This window comes from Salvelinus sp. IW2-2015, linkage group LG25, assembly GCF_002910315.2.
Source record: "Salvelinus sp. IW2-2015 linkage group LG25, ASM291031v2, whole genome shotgun sequence".
Taxonomy (NCBI): Eukaryota; Metazoa; Chordata; class Actinopteri; order Salmoniformes; family Salmonidae; genus Salvelinus; species Salvelinus sp. IW2-2015.
The window spans coordinates 10,377,161-10,393,033 of record NC_036865.1 but is presented as its reverse complement, the minus strand read 5'-3'; the positions used below and the strand labels follow the sequence as shown (position 1 = coordinate 10,393,033).

At 42.5% G+C, this 15,873-nt stretch overlaps 1 protein-coding gene across 3 annotated transcripts; it reads left to right on the top strand.

Annotated features, from left to right (window-relative positions):
• Positions 1-3,543: 3,543 nt before the first annotated feature.
• cep68 (centrosomal protein 68) lies at positions 3,544-12,248 on the top strand. Of its 3 annotated transcripts, XM_023969750.2 has the most exons (8): positions 3,544-3,685; positions 7,862-8,222; positions 8,402-9,752; positions 9,858-10,072; positions 10,648-10,770; positions 11,057-11,153; positions 11,775-11,982; positions 12,089-12,248. In XM_023969750.2, exons 2-7 carry the CDS (start codon positions 7,908-7,910, stop codon positions 11,954-11,956), a joined length of 2,283 nt encoding a protein of 760 aa, XP_023825518.1. In that variant the 5' UTR covers positions 3,544-3,685; positions 7,862-7,907; the 3' UTR covers positions 11,957-11,982; positions 12,089-12,248. The 3 variants fall into 3 exon arrangements, with proteins under 3 accessions (XP_023825518.1, XP_023825517.1, XP_023825519.1); XM_023969749.2 differs by having other exon boundaries at positions 11,775-12,248; XM_023969751.2 differs by lacking the exons at positions 11,775-11,982; positions 12,089-12,248 and adding an exon at positions 11,246-11,330.
• Positions 12,249-15,873: the final 3,625 nt, after the last annotated feature.

The window sequence follows — 15,873 nt, the reverse complement described above, 5'->3', positions numbered from 1 at the left end:
AAAGATTCCAGAAATGTTCCATTTGCACAAAAAGCTTATTTCTCTCATTTTGTGCACTAATTTGTTTACATCCCTGTTAGTGAGCATTTTTCCTTTGCCAAGATAATCCATCCACCTGACAGGTGTGGCATATCAAGAAGCTCATTAAACAGCATGATCATTACACAGCTGCACCTTGTGCTGGGGACAATAAAAGGCCACTCTAAAATGTGCAGTTTTGTCACACAAAACAATGTTGTGCAATTAGTATGCTGACTGCAGGAATGTCCACCAGAGCTGTTGCCAGAGAATTTAATGTTCATTTCTCTACCATAAGCTGCCTCCAACGTTGTTTTTGGGAATTTGGCAGTATGTCCAACAAGCCTCACAACCGCAGACCACGTGTATGGCGTCAATGGGCGACCAGTTTGCTGATGTCAACGTTGTGAACAGAGCGCCCCATGGTGGCGGTGGGATTATGGTATGGGTAGGCAGGTATAAGCTATGGACAACGAACACAATTGCATTTTATCAATGGCAATTTGAATGCACAGTGATGCCGTGACCGAGATCCCGAGGCCCATTGTCATGCCATTCATCTGCCGCCATCATCTCACGTTTCAGTATGGTAATACACAGCCCCATGTCGCATGGATAATTCCTAGAAGCTGAAAATGTCCCAGTTCTTGGCCTGCATACACACCAGACATGTCACCCATTGAGCATGTTTGGAATGCTCTGGATCGATGTGTACACAGTGTGTTCCAGTTCCCAATATCCAGGAACTTTTCACAGCCATTGAAGAGTGGGACAACATTCCACAGGCCACAATCAACAGCCTGATTAACTCTATGCGAAGGAGATGTGTCGCGCTGCATGAGGCAAATGGTGGTCACACCAGATACTGACTAGTTTTCTGATCCAAGCCTCTACCTTTTTTTAAGTTATCTGTGACCAACAGATGCATATCTGTATTCCCAGTTTGGACCAAATGTATTTATTTAAATTGTTGGTATTTTTGATATTTTATTAGGATCCCCATTAGCTGTTGCAAAAGCAGCAGCTACTCTTCCTGTGGTCCACACAAAACATGAAACATGACATAATACAGAACATTAATAGACAAGAACAGCTCGAGGATAGAACTACTTCACACGTAGCCTACATATCAATACATACACACAAACTATCTAGGTCATATTGGGGAGAGGCGTTGTGCCGTGAGGTGTGCTTTATCTGTTAAAAAAAAAAAAGCAAGTTTACTGTTCATTTGAGCAATATAAGATGGAACGGAGTTCCATGCAATAATGGCTCTATGTAATACTGTARGTTTTCTTGAATTTGTTCTGAATTTGGGGACTGAAAAGACCCCTCGCGGCATGTCTGGTGGGGTAAGTATATGTGGAATGGGTGGCGAACGCTTCACAAATCCTCAACTGGCAGCTCCAATAAATAGTACCCGCAAAACACCAGTCTCAACTTCAACAGTGAAGAGGCGATTCCGGGATGCTGGCCTTCTAGGCAGAGTTCCTCTGTCCAGTGTCTGTGTTCTTTTGCCCATCTCAATCTTTTATTTTTATTTGCCAGTCTGAGATATAGCTTTTTCTTTGCAACTCTGCCTAGAAGGCCAGCATCTTCACTGTTGACGTTGAGACTGGTGTTTTGCGGGTACTATTTAATGAAGCTGACAGTTGAGGACTTGTGAGGCATCTGTTTCTCAAACTAGACACTCTAATGTACTTGTCCTCTTGCTCAGTTGTGCAGCGGGGCCTCCCACTCCTCCTTCTATTCTGGTTAGAGCCAGTTTGCTCTGTTCTGTGAAGGGAGTAGTACACAGCGTTGTACGAGATCTTCAATTTCTTTCTTCTTCAATTTCTCAGAACAAGAATAGACTGACGAGTTTCAGAAGAAAGTTATTTGTTTCTGGCCATTTTGAGCCTGTAATTGAACCCACAAATCCTGATGCTCCAGATACTCAACTAGTCTAAAAAAGGCCAGTTGTGTTGCTTCTTTAATCAGAACAACAGTTTTCAGCTGTGCTAACAATTGCAAAAGGGTTTTTTAATGATCAATTAACCTTTTAAAATTATAAACTTGGATTAGCTAACACAACGTGCCATTGGAACACAGGAGTGATGGTTGCTGATAATGGGCCTCTGTACTAGAGGTCGACCGATAAATCGTAATGGCCGATTAATTAGGGCCGATTTCACATTTTCATAACAATCGGAAATCTGTATTTTTTTACACCTTTATTTAACTAGGCAAGTCAGTTAAGAACACATTCTTATTTTCAATGACGGCCTAGGTACGGTGGGTTAACTGCCTTGTTCCGGGGCAGAACGACAGATTTTTATCTTGTCAGCTCGGGGATTCAATCTTACTTTTGGTTACTAGTCCAACGCTCTAACCACTAGGGTACCTGCTGCCCCTGTAGTGTTTGTAAACACCCTGGTAGGTTGATTAATAACCTGAACCAAATTACAGGCACTGGTTACAGTGATAAGTTTCCTCTTGAGCAGATAACTTGATGAAAACCAGTCAATATTCAGGTCCCCAAGAAAGTAGACCTCTCTGTTTATATCACATACACTATCAAGCATTTCACACATTATTTAGATACTGACTGTTAGCACTTGGTGGCCTATAGCAACACCCCAAAAGAAAAGGCTTTAGATGTGCCAAGTGAACCTGCAACCACAACACTTCAGTAACACTTGACATAAGATCTTCTCTAAGCATTACAGGGATATGGCTCTGATAATATACAGCAACACCTCACCCATAAGCATTTCTGTGTCTTCTATAGATGTTATATCCTTGTATTGCTACTGCTGTATAATCAAATGAATGATCTAAGTGAGTCTCAGAAATGGCTAATATATGAATGTTATCTGATGTTAGCAAGTTATTGATTTAATTAACCTTATTTCTAAGGCTACATATATTAATATGGGCTATGTTCAGCCCTTTCCTGGGTAGCTTATCAGAGATAGACATAATGTGGAAAATAGCAAACAAAGACATTGAAAAKAATATACATTCAGCAGTCCATTAATCAATTGGTGTGTGTATGTGTGCTGCAGTGTTGAAGCTATGAACCCATAGGCTTGGCTTTCTCATCCCTTCCAGGCTTCTGGTAGGGTGACAATGAGCCTGTCATAGCGGATGTAAGCAATGTCCTGCTTACATATATGAACTGTAACGCAGTAAAATCTTTGAAATTGTTGCATGTTGCGTTTATGTTTTTGTTCAGTATTGATGCAGTGGACCCATCTGTTGCGATGGTCTGATACGTTGTGGCTGTATTGACGATTCTTTAAAACAAACTGAGATTACATGAGTGTTCTAATACCAGCACACCAATATGCCATTATTCAACCCGTATTGAGTCCAGTTGTGATATTAAATTATGAAATATTGTGATCAATGTGAAAACGAATGCATTGAATAATAAAAATGAAAGAACTACAGTAATTGTTACAGATGTGGCCCCACTAGGGGGTAGTGTTAGCTACGGTCTGAAACTGTGCAGTAGCCTCTTCCGTTTGCCACGCCTGTTTACAATTGAACTATTTCCTTTGCCGATGTATCTTTGTTACAAGAAGGGACGTGGTGAAACAAATTTTACCGTAAGGATGCGTTCATTGCAACACGTTTAGTTGGAATACATTCATCTAACAGACGCGTGCGCTAAAGAAATAAGGTATGTTCTGTTTGAGCCTCTCGTGGAGTGAATGCTTTTCTTAATAAATGGCTAGTGCTGCTAATGTCATTTTAGGACTGGTTGAGGATAGCAGTAAGCTATTTGAAAACCAGTAACCTCTCGGTACACACTGTAGACCTTACATTGATAATTATTTTGGATGTGTTGTCACGGGTTTCTCTGGAGGTATATAGCTAGTGTAGCCTAGCCAGCCTCTAGTGGGCGTTAGATCGCACTAGCGGCTGCCTAGGATAAACTAGTGCCTTTGTCTTACAGAATGTTGCTTTTGTGGATAGTTCATTTCAAATTTCAAATTATATCTATAATTAGTGGCCTAGACTACTAGAGTGATAGTTTGCTAAGCATTCTACTTGCCTGATTACTCAAACTGAATTCTTATGTTCGCTACATCAGTCTGAGACTGCCGTCATTGTACAAAACAAAGTCATCAGCAATTGGATCATCTCTAACCAATCAGCGTTTCAAAGCCGTTAACGAATTTTCAAAACGCTGCTTTGTACCAGCGTTTTATGGGACTAATCAAAACAGCTAGAATGTGTTAGCGTTCTAGAAATCATTGGGGAGGGACTCAAATCCAGACTCATTGTGGAGAATAAATGTGGCGTTTGACCAGAGCGATGAGTTTGGGTAGCCAGCCAAGCATTCTACCCATCACAAGGACTCATTATCTTGGGCTGCACAAGGCCTACATGTTACCGTATGTTCAAGGGAAGGCCAGAGCAGCTTGGCTCAAAGTTAATGTTTGAAGTCTATGTATAAATACCCTGACTGTTGGAAAATAATTGAGCAACACATTCAAACACACAGGTGCAGAGAGCTGCTCTAGGCTTTACGAATTCACAGTTCTAAAGTGTCCAAGATTATCCAGTAAAATACATCAAATTATATCACCAAATACATCTAGTCTTACTAGGCTGATTCTATAAGAAATCTATACAAGGAAATGAGTCTTGTTCCCAGAAAAGTCAGGTAAGCAAGCTACAAGAAGACTCATTGGCTCTTGAACAACAGTATCAGTAATTCAATGAGTGTACCTATGCCGTGTGTGAGTAAAGGCAAACATGTTGTTGCTAGGCCAGTATCCACAACTGTTCTTCCTCAAATGAGAGTAACAAAGAGGCACAGCGGGCTAAAATAATTTGATCAGTGGCAGCTTCAAGAGAGAGGTAAGAAATTAACTTAGATTAAATTGATAAGTGTATTCTTTGTTGTATTCAAACACAGTAAGCTTTTTTCTGCACTTATATCATATCTTGTAGTATAGGTATAAAGGTAACAAAGAAGGAAATGGGGCAGATCAAATTATTGTTAGTAGGCAATTGACACTACCCTCATGATCAGCGTTCTAGAGTGTTCTGTCAGTCTTTGTTCTGTAGTAAAGCTTTGATTGACACTACCCTCATGATCAGCGTTCTAGAGAGCCACTCTAGTCGTTTGCCATGGGTTATTTCCATGAGCAGCACCATGTGACGTTTATAGGAGCATGTCAAATGAAAGCTAAGTCTATATTTTGGGGAAATGAAGGCATAGATACATTTTCCAACCATTTTCCATCTGAATTTTTTTTGCATAAGTAATGGCTTTGATTTCTGGTTAAACAGATGGAATATGTGTCTTAGAAAACATCTAACATAAAAAGCATTAGAAATACATCAAAACACAATGTGAAGTAAAGACTCCTGCCAACTAATATCAACATTTTCATATTTAGTTTTGGGGAAATGTTTTGCCGTATAAGTTTTAATAAACATTGCCTTGTGCCTTGTAATTCCGTTACCAAAAACCCACATCTTTAAGATATTATCTAATTTATCACCCTTGTTAGGGAGGATAATGAAAGTTCACAGAAGTAACAAGCAAAGGTAGAACTATCAATTAGTGTTTTTAGTGGTTTACATTTTTGTATATGAATAATTAAGTGATTAAAACACGTAATTCTGTTACCAAATCGGTAACAGAATTACAAAAACATCCGTAACGGATTTACTGCAATTGAATTGGCTACAATACAAAATCATAGTAGTCACAAACCACAGTTTGGTCACTTGCTACTGTCATCCCTACCAATGGCATACTGTTATGTTCATACAGGTTTTCTTTCTGGTTTTAACTTCTGGTGGTCAAAGCGAGAATGTGAACAGTCTAGACAACCCCTCCCCCCCTCGCTGCCTCTCTCTTCTATGGCCTTTTCTCATTTGGGCAAAAGTCTGTCCTCTCCTCCGTGACCTGGAAACCGATAAGTGGTCGCGGAGTGTGTCAATTTGTTAGGAGGCCAACGGAAGACTGTCCTCCCCTCCTTGATAACCTCCTTTTGGCGAGGAAGAACAAATGTGTCCTACCGTGGAAGAGTTTGATATCTGCCACACACCCTTTGAATCAGATGTTGTATTGCCGGAGGAGAAAAGCATGCACACATTTAAAAACAATATTCTACTTCTCCTTTTTATCTATACAATTCTTGCATAAATCACTTTACACTTATTTTGGGAACCACCCCTGTAAACGCCATTTGCCACATGGCACGCTAGGGGAGAAGGTGCTTCTCATTTCATAAAAGTGCATTTTCGTCTACGTTCACTCTCCGCGCTGCCTCTGCTTGATTACCTTTGACCTTTTTTAAAAGGAGATGAGAGAGGACGCGGGAGTTGAGCAAATCTAATTGAGAAAAGCCCTCTCTCCATTTTTAATATTACCTCTTCTGGCTGTTAATGACACCCATGAGCCCCCTCTTTCCATGTACTGTAACCAGCATCCTCACCCACTGAGCACCGACCGACACTGGACATCCATGGATGTTGAAATTTGTTCAGTCTGCCCTGGCCTTGATTTCAACGTCCATGGGCGTTGATTTGGCCCAAACGTAAACGTCCATTATTGGTGACTGGACCAAATCTGAACCAATCGTAGACGTCTGTTTCACAAGTTTGGACAACACAGTACAGTAAATAAAAGTTGAGTAGAGTATATTGTACTGTACTCTACTGCCCTGTACTGTACTCTACTGTACTGTACTGCACTCTACTGTGATGTCCAAACTTGTGAAACATAGATGTCTATGATTGGTTCAGATTAGGTCCGGACCAACCAAATTTTCATTAGAATAATAGCCAGTGTGTAGAATAATACCCATTGCCTATTTCTACCTTTGTGTACCTATTCATAATACATCACCATGAAGAGAATTACATTTATATCCATAATTATGCATTTCTGTGTAGTACAGATCAGGGACCCATGATGTAATTCCGTTACCGTAATTTTGTTACCGGGTGTGAAGCCACTTTGCTTACTGTAGTTCAATAACCAAAATATTAGTATTATTTTTTTTTTTAACTCTAGATGTCATGTCATAGCTGACACCCAATTTAAAAATAAATAAATAATAATAATAATATTAATTCGGAGCAGATATTTAAGAGTTTTTGGAAAACGTGGTCGCATAAAAAAACGGAGGGAGATTTTACCGTAATTCTGTTACAATACTTTGCGTCTGCACAGTTCTTCCATTAAATGGGTTTTTGTGAAATGTTCCAGTAGAAATTGTTTAAAAGTAGTTATTGTGCATAGACTTCTACGGTTTGTTAAACTTTGAAAACAATGGTTTTTGTTTGGTATAGATTTTAAAGTGAAAAATCGGAGTTGGCGTAATTCCGTTACTGTGGAATTGCCCCATGGCAACAAGACATACTCAAACCGGCAGGGAGGATGCTAGAGGGAGCGCCACACCCCAGAGACACACAGAGCATTAGCTGTTTTTACAATTATATTTACAATAATTTTGGTTCCTAATGAGTCCAGGATGGAATCTCACTATCATTAAATATAATCGAGCTTATGAGAGCTATTCAACTTCGTGACGAATACAGTTAATATGATGGTTTTATATTTGCAAGTTCAGCATGACTTGACTGGCGGCTGTGGCTGGATGGATGCTAAATGTTTGTGTTTATATGGCTGGTCTGTCTGGTTGTAGCTATGCTACTATAAGGTACACTGCAGAAGTGGACAAAGGGCAGTGTTCTTCCTCTTATCTGTGCTGCCATCCCTGACCACACAACAGATCACGGTACCAGTAGTACAGCACAAGTGTCTTTGGTTTACATCACAACAACTGTTTAAAGACTGAAATGTATATTTTTTTGCTGTCAATTTCAGAGGTCGCTTGGACACATGACGCATCTCTGGGCCTCTCCCCGTAACCATGGCACTGGGAGTTGACAGGGCCTTCCCAGCATCCATCTCCCCAATGGAGTCCAAGGGCTGCAGTGGGCGATGGAAGACCCGGATTCCAGAGTTTATCCGGACGGGGACAACCACAACGCAGCATGACAAAGATGGGGAGAAGGGGACAGGTGGCAGGGACCGGGGTGGTCCCCGAAAGAGTGTTACCATGGCACCCACCTCCAGGTATATGAGTGACAGGAGGCAGTACTCTATGAGGAAACCACTGGTCACCACCACAGAGCAGCAGACCTCCATCCTAAAGAAATCCTACCTACAGGAGCACCCAGAAAAGGTGAGATAGGACTGCTACTATTGTATGACTTATGACAAGTATTGAAACATGTTTGATTTAGATGACCTTTGACTGCACATAAAAAATTATAAAAAATTCTACTACTACTGTACAATGAACACCACATTGTATGTTAGCTCTACCAAATGTCCTATTCCTTCCCTATTCTTTCACCATAGGAGCGACAGGGGGAAGGTAGCAGTAATGAAGCACACCATCATAGCGAGTTTGACTTCCAGACCCGATGGGCTGAACAGAAGTTCCCAGACAACTTCAACCCCTCTCAGGCCAACATCTCAACCTGCTCAGCCTCCAGAGAGGACCTTAGCACCTCCCTGGGGGTGTCAGACCTCAGGACCGGTCTGTCACATGAAGAACCCACCTTCAGCTCATCGTACCTTGGCAGCAGGCCTGGCCGACGCAGCCTCTCCAGCCCACCCCTGGAGGTCCGTACTTTCTCTACTCCACTCAACTCCAAGTGGACCTCCACTCTGCTATCCCCCCTCTCGCCCTCCTACACCCCCCCTTCGCGCCCGTCCAGACAGAGATGGACAGAGCTGAGATTGGATGCAGGTGAAGTTTGTCAATCACGTGGAGGAGGAAGGGAAATGTATCTAAATGTAGGCCCTTCAGTGGGCTACTCCAACCCTGTGCTCCACACCATGTCCCCCCACCAGGCCAACTACTGGGCCTGCGCCATTCCCAGCTCCCTGCCCCCCTCCCCAGACCGACGCTCTTCGAGCTGGGACCCTGATAAGGAGTACCAAGCCCTCCTAGACTACACCTACCCTCTGAGGCCAGGTAGGGTGGTAGGTGGGTGGGATACCTCTGATGCAGGGGGTGGACCTCTAATCCAGACAGACCCAAACCTCCAGGACTCAGGAATAGACCTGGACCGCATCTGCAGCTCCACCAGCCTGTCAGCTTTGGACTTTTCCCTGACTGGCACGGCAGGGGTGGGGACGGCTAGGGAGAGGCAGATGCCGGGTATAGGTCAGAGGTCATCTGAGCTGCGTGGGCTCTCACACCCCAAGTCCTCGGATGGTCGCCTCTCCAGTAGCCCCTTATCCTCTGCGGACCCTATTGGTCTATCCGTGGAGAGTCTGGACTGTAGTGGAGGTGGTGGTCTGGATCCTTTGCATCGTATCGGGGAAGGTCGCTACTGCCATCACGGCATCTCCTCTTCCACCACGTTCATCCGCACAACCAGTATCCTTCCCCAGCCAGGGTGCCTCAGAGGGGGGGCTTGGGATGAGGAGTTCTGGTCTCTTCCGGAGCAGTTGGAGGAGCTCCGGGGTTTGTCCCGGCAGGTCAGGGAGGTGACGGCCCAACTCAGTCAGCCTGTCACAGCCAGCTGGGAGTCCCTGGAGAGGGGGACCACCTCCGTCCAGTCCTCCATGACCCTGGCTGAGAAACAGGAGGCAGAGGAGGAGAGAAAAGAACAGGAGCAGAATGAAAAGGAAGAAAGAGAGGGTGATGAGAAGCAGAAAGAGGTGTCCATTTCTGAAGCGCTTCAATACTTTAATAAAGGTATGTGTTGGTGGCAGCATTTCAGTAGGCTTTAAAAAATATATAGTATTTTATTGTATTTGTAATATTTCTTAACTTAACATGTTTGACTTCAAACACTTTTAGTCTCTAAAGTGGTCCATAGTGGGGAATCCTCCCAGGCAGCCAGAAACTCTGGTTCTAGGATGGAGGCTGGGGTAGCAGGCAGGGGAGTGAGCAGGGCCAGTCTGAGAGAGGTGGAGGCCATGGTGGACCAGCTGAGTGGACTAACCCTGCCTGAGTTCCAGAGGGGGAGCCAGGGGGACCAGGGGCACAGGGAGTCCCTCATGCAGCACATCCAGGTAAGGACAGAGAGCTAAAATAATTGCTTTATTATGTGCGATATAAAGACAAGGGTGTGCCTCTGCCACCAATATGTAAAAAAATAAATAAATAATGCAATATGATACAGTACCTCCCAACACAATGGAATACAATACACCTTACACAATCAATGCAATGTGTTGATAATGGTATATTTAAACAATAACGCCGAGGGGGTGTGGTATATGGCCAATATACCATGGCTAAGGGATGTTCTTATGCACGACGCAACGTGGAGTGCCTGGATACAGCCCTTAGCTGTGGTATATTGGCCATATACCACAAACCCCAGAGGTGCCATATTGATATTATAAACTGGTTACCAACGTAATTTAGAGCAGTAAAAATAAATGTTTTGTCATACCTGTCGTATACGGTCTGATATACCACAGCTGTCAGCCAATCAGCATTCAGGGCTTGAACCACCCAGTTTATAACGCATAATACATGTACAGTACACAGGTCTCACCTCTATTCAATCCAAATCCACGAACAAACGGTTGTGGTGCAGTTTGATATTAATTCTGGGACTGACAACCTGTTTACCCATCAGACCTTCTGTTCTAACCTGGAGGAGCTCATCCAATGGCTGTACACTGTGGTGGAGAGGATGGAGGTGCTGGCTCCGCCCTCTGTGGACATCGAGAGTGTCAAGTCTTCCCTGGCGGATTATAAGGTCCGTAGTTTACACCCAAAGATCCTATAAATCAATTCTATATGTTATTCTGTGGGTGTACAATGCACGTTCTTGTTCAAAAGTGATAACTCTTGGCGTAGTATCTTGGGAGAAGGGAAGTGGCTTATAATTATTCAACCCCCTCTGCCCCCTTTTCTCTTTTTTATTTCTGTCTTTTGCTATCTTTCTATCTCTATATGCCTCTGTCTCCCCACTCCCTCTGTTTTCCCCTTTGTCTTTTTCACCCTCATCACTCTCTCTCGTTCCCTTGCCTCTCCCTCCATAGAGGTTTCAGAGAGAAGTAAATGCCCACCAGCCTCTGACCACCTCTGTTCTGCAGACTGGAGAGCTTCTCCTGGGTTGTATGACCTCCACTTCTCCCGGTGAGCTTTCCATCATTGACTAGTTTCTCTTTGCCTGCAGCTATTTCATTGTTACCTACTGAATCTCAGGTGTCACCCACCCTGACTATTAGGACCGATAAATGAGGCTTCCTTCACACAGCAATGACCCCGATCTCAACTCAAGCGGATCAGCCTGTCAGACCAGACTCCTTCATAGTAAAGGTTGTGGAAGTGTTATGTTTTTTTTTACTGAAAGAAGACGATGAGGCCAACACGCCACCCTACTCTATTTCCCTTTGTGAATTCTGAAATATGCTTGTGCTCCTTTACTAAAGGGAGAGTCAAATGAGTTGCGTGACACAGCAACATCTGAGACTCTTGAACTGGGCGTTGCCTGTTTTGTAAAGGGCTCCAAATTCAAATGACATTACATGATTAGCTTACATGTTTGTGTGAATGCTACCTTGATCAAAGGGTAACATTTCCTGTCTGCTAACAGTGGCGAGCTTGTCTTGGTTTCAGGTCTCATACGTGTCAGTTTAACAGCTAACACTGGTATACTGTAGATGTCTGGCAGTCACTAAAGCTTTCCATTTCTTTTTTCTCTTCCTCTTTTCATTTTTCTTCCCTATACTACTCTCTTCCTCTTATGTCCCCCAGTTCTGAAAGAGACCCTTGGTCTTATTGAGAGGCAGTCCAGGGCGTTGGAGACTCACTCAGAGCACCTCTTCTCCTCTATCCTCTCGGCCATGGACAGCCTGACCCAGCCCAGGGAGCCCTGCGGGGCAGAGGAGACCGGCGCTGGGGACACCGATAGCGTGGAGGTCCAGGGGACAGCTTAGTGAAGGCTCCATGCAAGATATGGATAGTATGTTTCTGTGGTTACATAGAGATCGGGCTATGATTACTATACATCACCGTCTAGTTTCGGGCTATCAGTTGTATTATTTATCATAAGTAATTATCCTTTTCAGTGAAGAAGAATGAGAGCAGATTGGTGGAGGAGGCTTGATGAGGTGCAGGAGCATCTTCACTAACATTCCTTAAAGGAAATGACCTCGTTGTGTTGAAAAGAGAACCACTTGACTGTTGTCATGCTTTTGTTACATTGTTTTCTTAAGTGCTTTTTAAATGTATGCATAATGTGTGCTGAAGAAGCAAAGTATTATTTGCCTTGTGATATATGCTCAAGCAGATGTTAAATCATTTGAGTTACACAGTTATTAATAATGACCTATTGCACTCCTCTTGCAACTCACTCTGTTACATGCATGACAATGTTTTTTAACCTATTTTGATATTTCTCTGTGGCATCTAAGTGTCTTCACTAAAGGTGCTGTGAATTTAGTACACTGGGTAGAGCACTGCAATATTTTCCAGCAAGTCTTTTTTCAGGGTGAACTCAACCAGTTGATTATGGCCTCAGATTGTGTCACCTGTCTCTGGTACATAATGTTGAGCCTTCTTCCTGGATTGACAGAAGTGAAGGTCTGCATTTGTGTTGATGTTGTATATGTAGATTGGTAATATAGGATGGTGAACCATTGTGCCCTTACAGTTGTATTTGAAATCATATCATTGATCAGATGGCAGCTATATGCAAGATATGGCCTCTGTGATAATCACCAGCCAGAGACAACAGCACAGTTTGGAGGTCCCATGTTTTTATGAGTTTGATACTTTTTGTATGCATGGAAAACCTGGATGAAAAGTGCCTAAATTCAATCATAACAGGCAATAGTCGGCACCCGCATGCATACCTGATGTTTTGGCGGCGTCGGAGATGTAACCGCGTTGGCGCTGTCAAATTGGTGAGCAGCTGCTCTTGATTTGTCACAAAGCCACACCCCTCGCGTTAAGATGTTCAGAATGAGAAAGTAGGTTATATGGAAATAATTATGCTGAATTTGAAAATCATTCAACTAAATAATGAGGATTTCTTTTCAAATTCCAGTGTTCTAAAATGTAAACAAGGCTGCATGGGATTTCTCTTAATGAGACTCGGTGCAGCCAAGGGCAATGGCCGCTTTAGGTATAATGCCAGGAGCCGCTTGTGGATTTGACAGCTCTAACGCAGTTCCACCTTCACTGCCAAAACGACCACTTTGCGGATGTTGGCTAAAGCGGATCTGATTGAATAGAGCGCTCAGACATAACTAGCCTTTTTTAACGTGCAGGATGTTTTTAACTGTCTTTGTTACTGTAGTAATCAATTGGGAATGTTAACTTTTAAACACCATGGAAAACTTTGTTCATCAAACTGTTATCCTCATTCACAGAATGAGCCTGGTGAAAACTACACATTGTTCCTTCTGATTAAACAAACCTTTTATTTGGCTGCTTCATTTAATGTATAATCAGTTTGGGTAGAGCTCGGGTATAATAATTATCAGATTTGTGCTGCCTACTGAGTTTTTGCTCTTAAAGCTGAGTAATCGGAAATGGGCTGTCTACAGGTCACAGATTCATGGAACAGTATTTCCTCAACTATGGAATTCTGCTGAGTCGGGTCTACTGGAAATCAGGTCACACTTCAGCTGCTTATGGAGCAGATCAATGGAGGCCAGGTCAGTGAAAATACTGTAGTTACAAACAAATGTGGCTTGGCATATTGTAATATCCAAGGAACTGTGAATCTCTGACCTTTTCCTTAATCTGAAATGAGCAGTTGGTGTACTGAGGGGACTCATGAGAATGTGACACACAGGCATTCTACTCTGACCTGTAGAATGACCAGACCACAGAATGATATCTGGACAGACCACTACCACTGTACAAAGACATCCATACAGCAACAACACTGAACTAGTAAACAATGCTAGAGAAATGGGAACAGATTTATTTTAAAACTGTATTTAGTTGCCTTTATTATGAAAAAAAGAACAGTTTTATATATGCAATTCTGAATGAAGATATTCCACAGGTAATGGCCCATTTGCAAACCAATCCTAAATTACTGGTGCAACTTATTTGCCATAAATGTAGGATAAATAATTAAAACAAAATGTTTCTACATATTCCACCAAGAATCGCAGACAGATCTTTCTGTATCATACAGTCTGGAAGTACAATATTTATTGTTTAAATCTGACATGTTGAGCAACAAAATTACAATTGCCTACAGCCACAAATTTAATTCAGAAATTAAGTCAAGACTACTCAGATAATGTAATGAAGTCTACAGAACTAGCAAATCAGATCATACATATATACATAAGCATATATACAGTACCAGTCAAAAGTTTGGACACCTACTCATTCAAGGGTTTTTATTTTTAGTATTGTCTACATTATAGAATTAACACATTCAATCATGTAGTAACCGTGATTTAGACTCTTCAAAGTAGCCACCCTTTGCCTTGACATCTTTGCACACTTTTGGCATTCTCTCAACCAGCTTAATGAGGAATGATTTTCCAAACAGTCTTGAAGGAGTTCCCATATGCTGAGCACTTGTTGGCTGCTTTTCCTTCACTCTGCAGTTCAACTCATCACAAACCATCTCAATTGGGTTGAGGTCGGGTGATTGTGGCGGCTGGGTCATCTGATGCAGCACGCCATCACTCTCCTTGGTCTGCCTGGAGGTGTGTTTTGGGTCATTGTCCTGTTGAAAAACAAATGATAGTCCCACTAAGCACAACCCAGATGGGATGGCATATCGCTCCGGAATGCTATCGTAGCCATGCCTGTTAAATGTGCCTTGAATTCTAAATAAATCACAGACAGTGTCACCATCACACCTTCATGCTTCACGGTGGGAACCACACATGCGGAGATCATCTGTTCACCTACTCTGCATCTCACAAAGACACGGCGGTTGGAACCAAAAATCTCAAATTTGGACTCATCAGACCAAAGGACAGATTTCTACCGGTCTAATGTCCATTGCTCCTGTTTCTTGGCCCAAGCAAATCTCATCTTATTGGTGTCCTTAAGTAGTGGTTTCTTTGCAGCAATTCGATCATGAAGGCCTGATTCATGCAGTCTCCTCTGAACAGTTGATGTTGAGATGTTTCCCTTACTTGAACTCTGAAGCATGTCCGAGGTGCAGTTAACGCTAATTAACTTATCCTCTGCAGCAGAGGTAACTCTGGGTCAGTCCTCATGAGAGCCAGTTTCACCGTAGCGCTTGATGGTTTTTGCGACTGCACTTGAAGAAACTTTCAAAGTCCTTGAAATTTTCCATATTGACTGTTCTTCATGGCTTAAAGTAATGATGGACTGTCATTTCTCTTTGCTTATTTGAGCTGTTCTTGCCATATGGACTTAGTATTTTACCAAATAGGGCTATCTTCTGTATACCACCCCTACTTTGTCACAACAACTGATTAGGTCAAACGCATTTAGGAAAGAAATTCCACAAATTAACAACGCACATCTGTTAATTGAAATGCATTCCAGGTGACTACCTCATGAATCTGGTTGAGAGAATACCAACATTGTGCAAAGCTGTCACCAAGGCAACGGGTGGCTACTTTGAAGAATCAAATATATTTTGATTTGTTTAACACTTTTTTGGTTACTACATGATTTCATAGTTTTGATGTCCTCTACAATGTAGAAAATAGTAAAAATGAAAACCCTTGAATGAGTAGGTGTCCAGACGTTTGACTGGTATTGTATATTTTTCTGTACTTTTTCACGAGACAGTGAGAGACTTGTGCAGTTGGCTGACACTCATATTCGCGAATAAACACCTTAGAGAGACATGCCGACACAAACAGTAAAATAACCAACAGGAAAGGAAAGCCAAGAAGAA

Bases quoted from the DNA above. Each gene is read 5' to 3' on its own strand.
- cep68 (XM_023969750.2), top strand. From the start codon at position 7,908: ATGGCACTGGGAGTTGACAGGGCCTTCCCAGCATCCATCTCCCCAATG. The intron at 10,073-10,647 runs GTAAGGACAGAG...TTTACCCATCAG, and splicing joins CCCTCATGCAGCACATCCAG to ACCTTCTGTTCTAACCTGGA. The intron at 10,771-11,056 runs GTCCGTAGTTTA...CTCCCTCCATAG, and splicing joins CTTCCCTGGCGGATTATAAG to AGGTTTCAGAGAGAAGTAAA.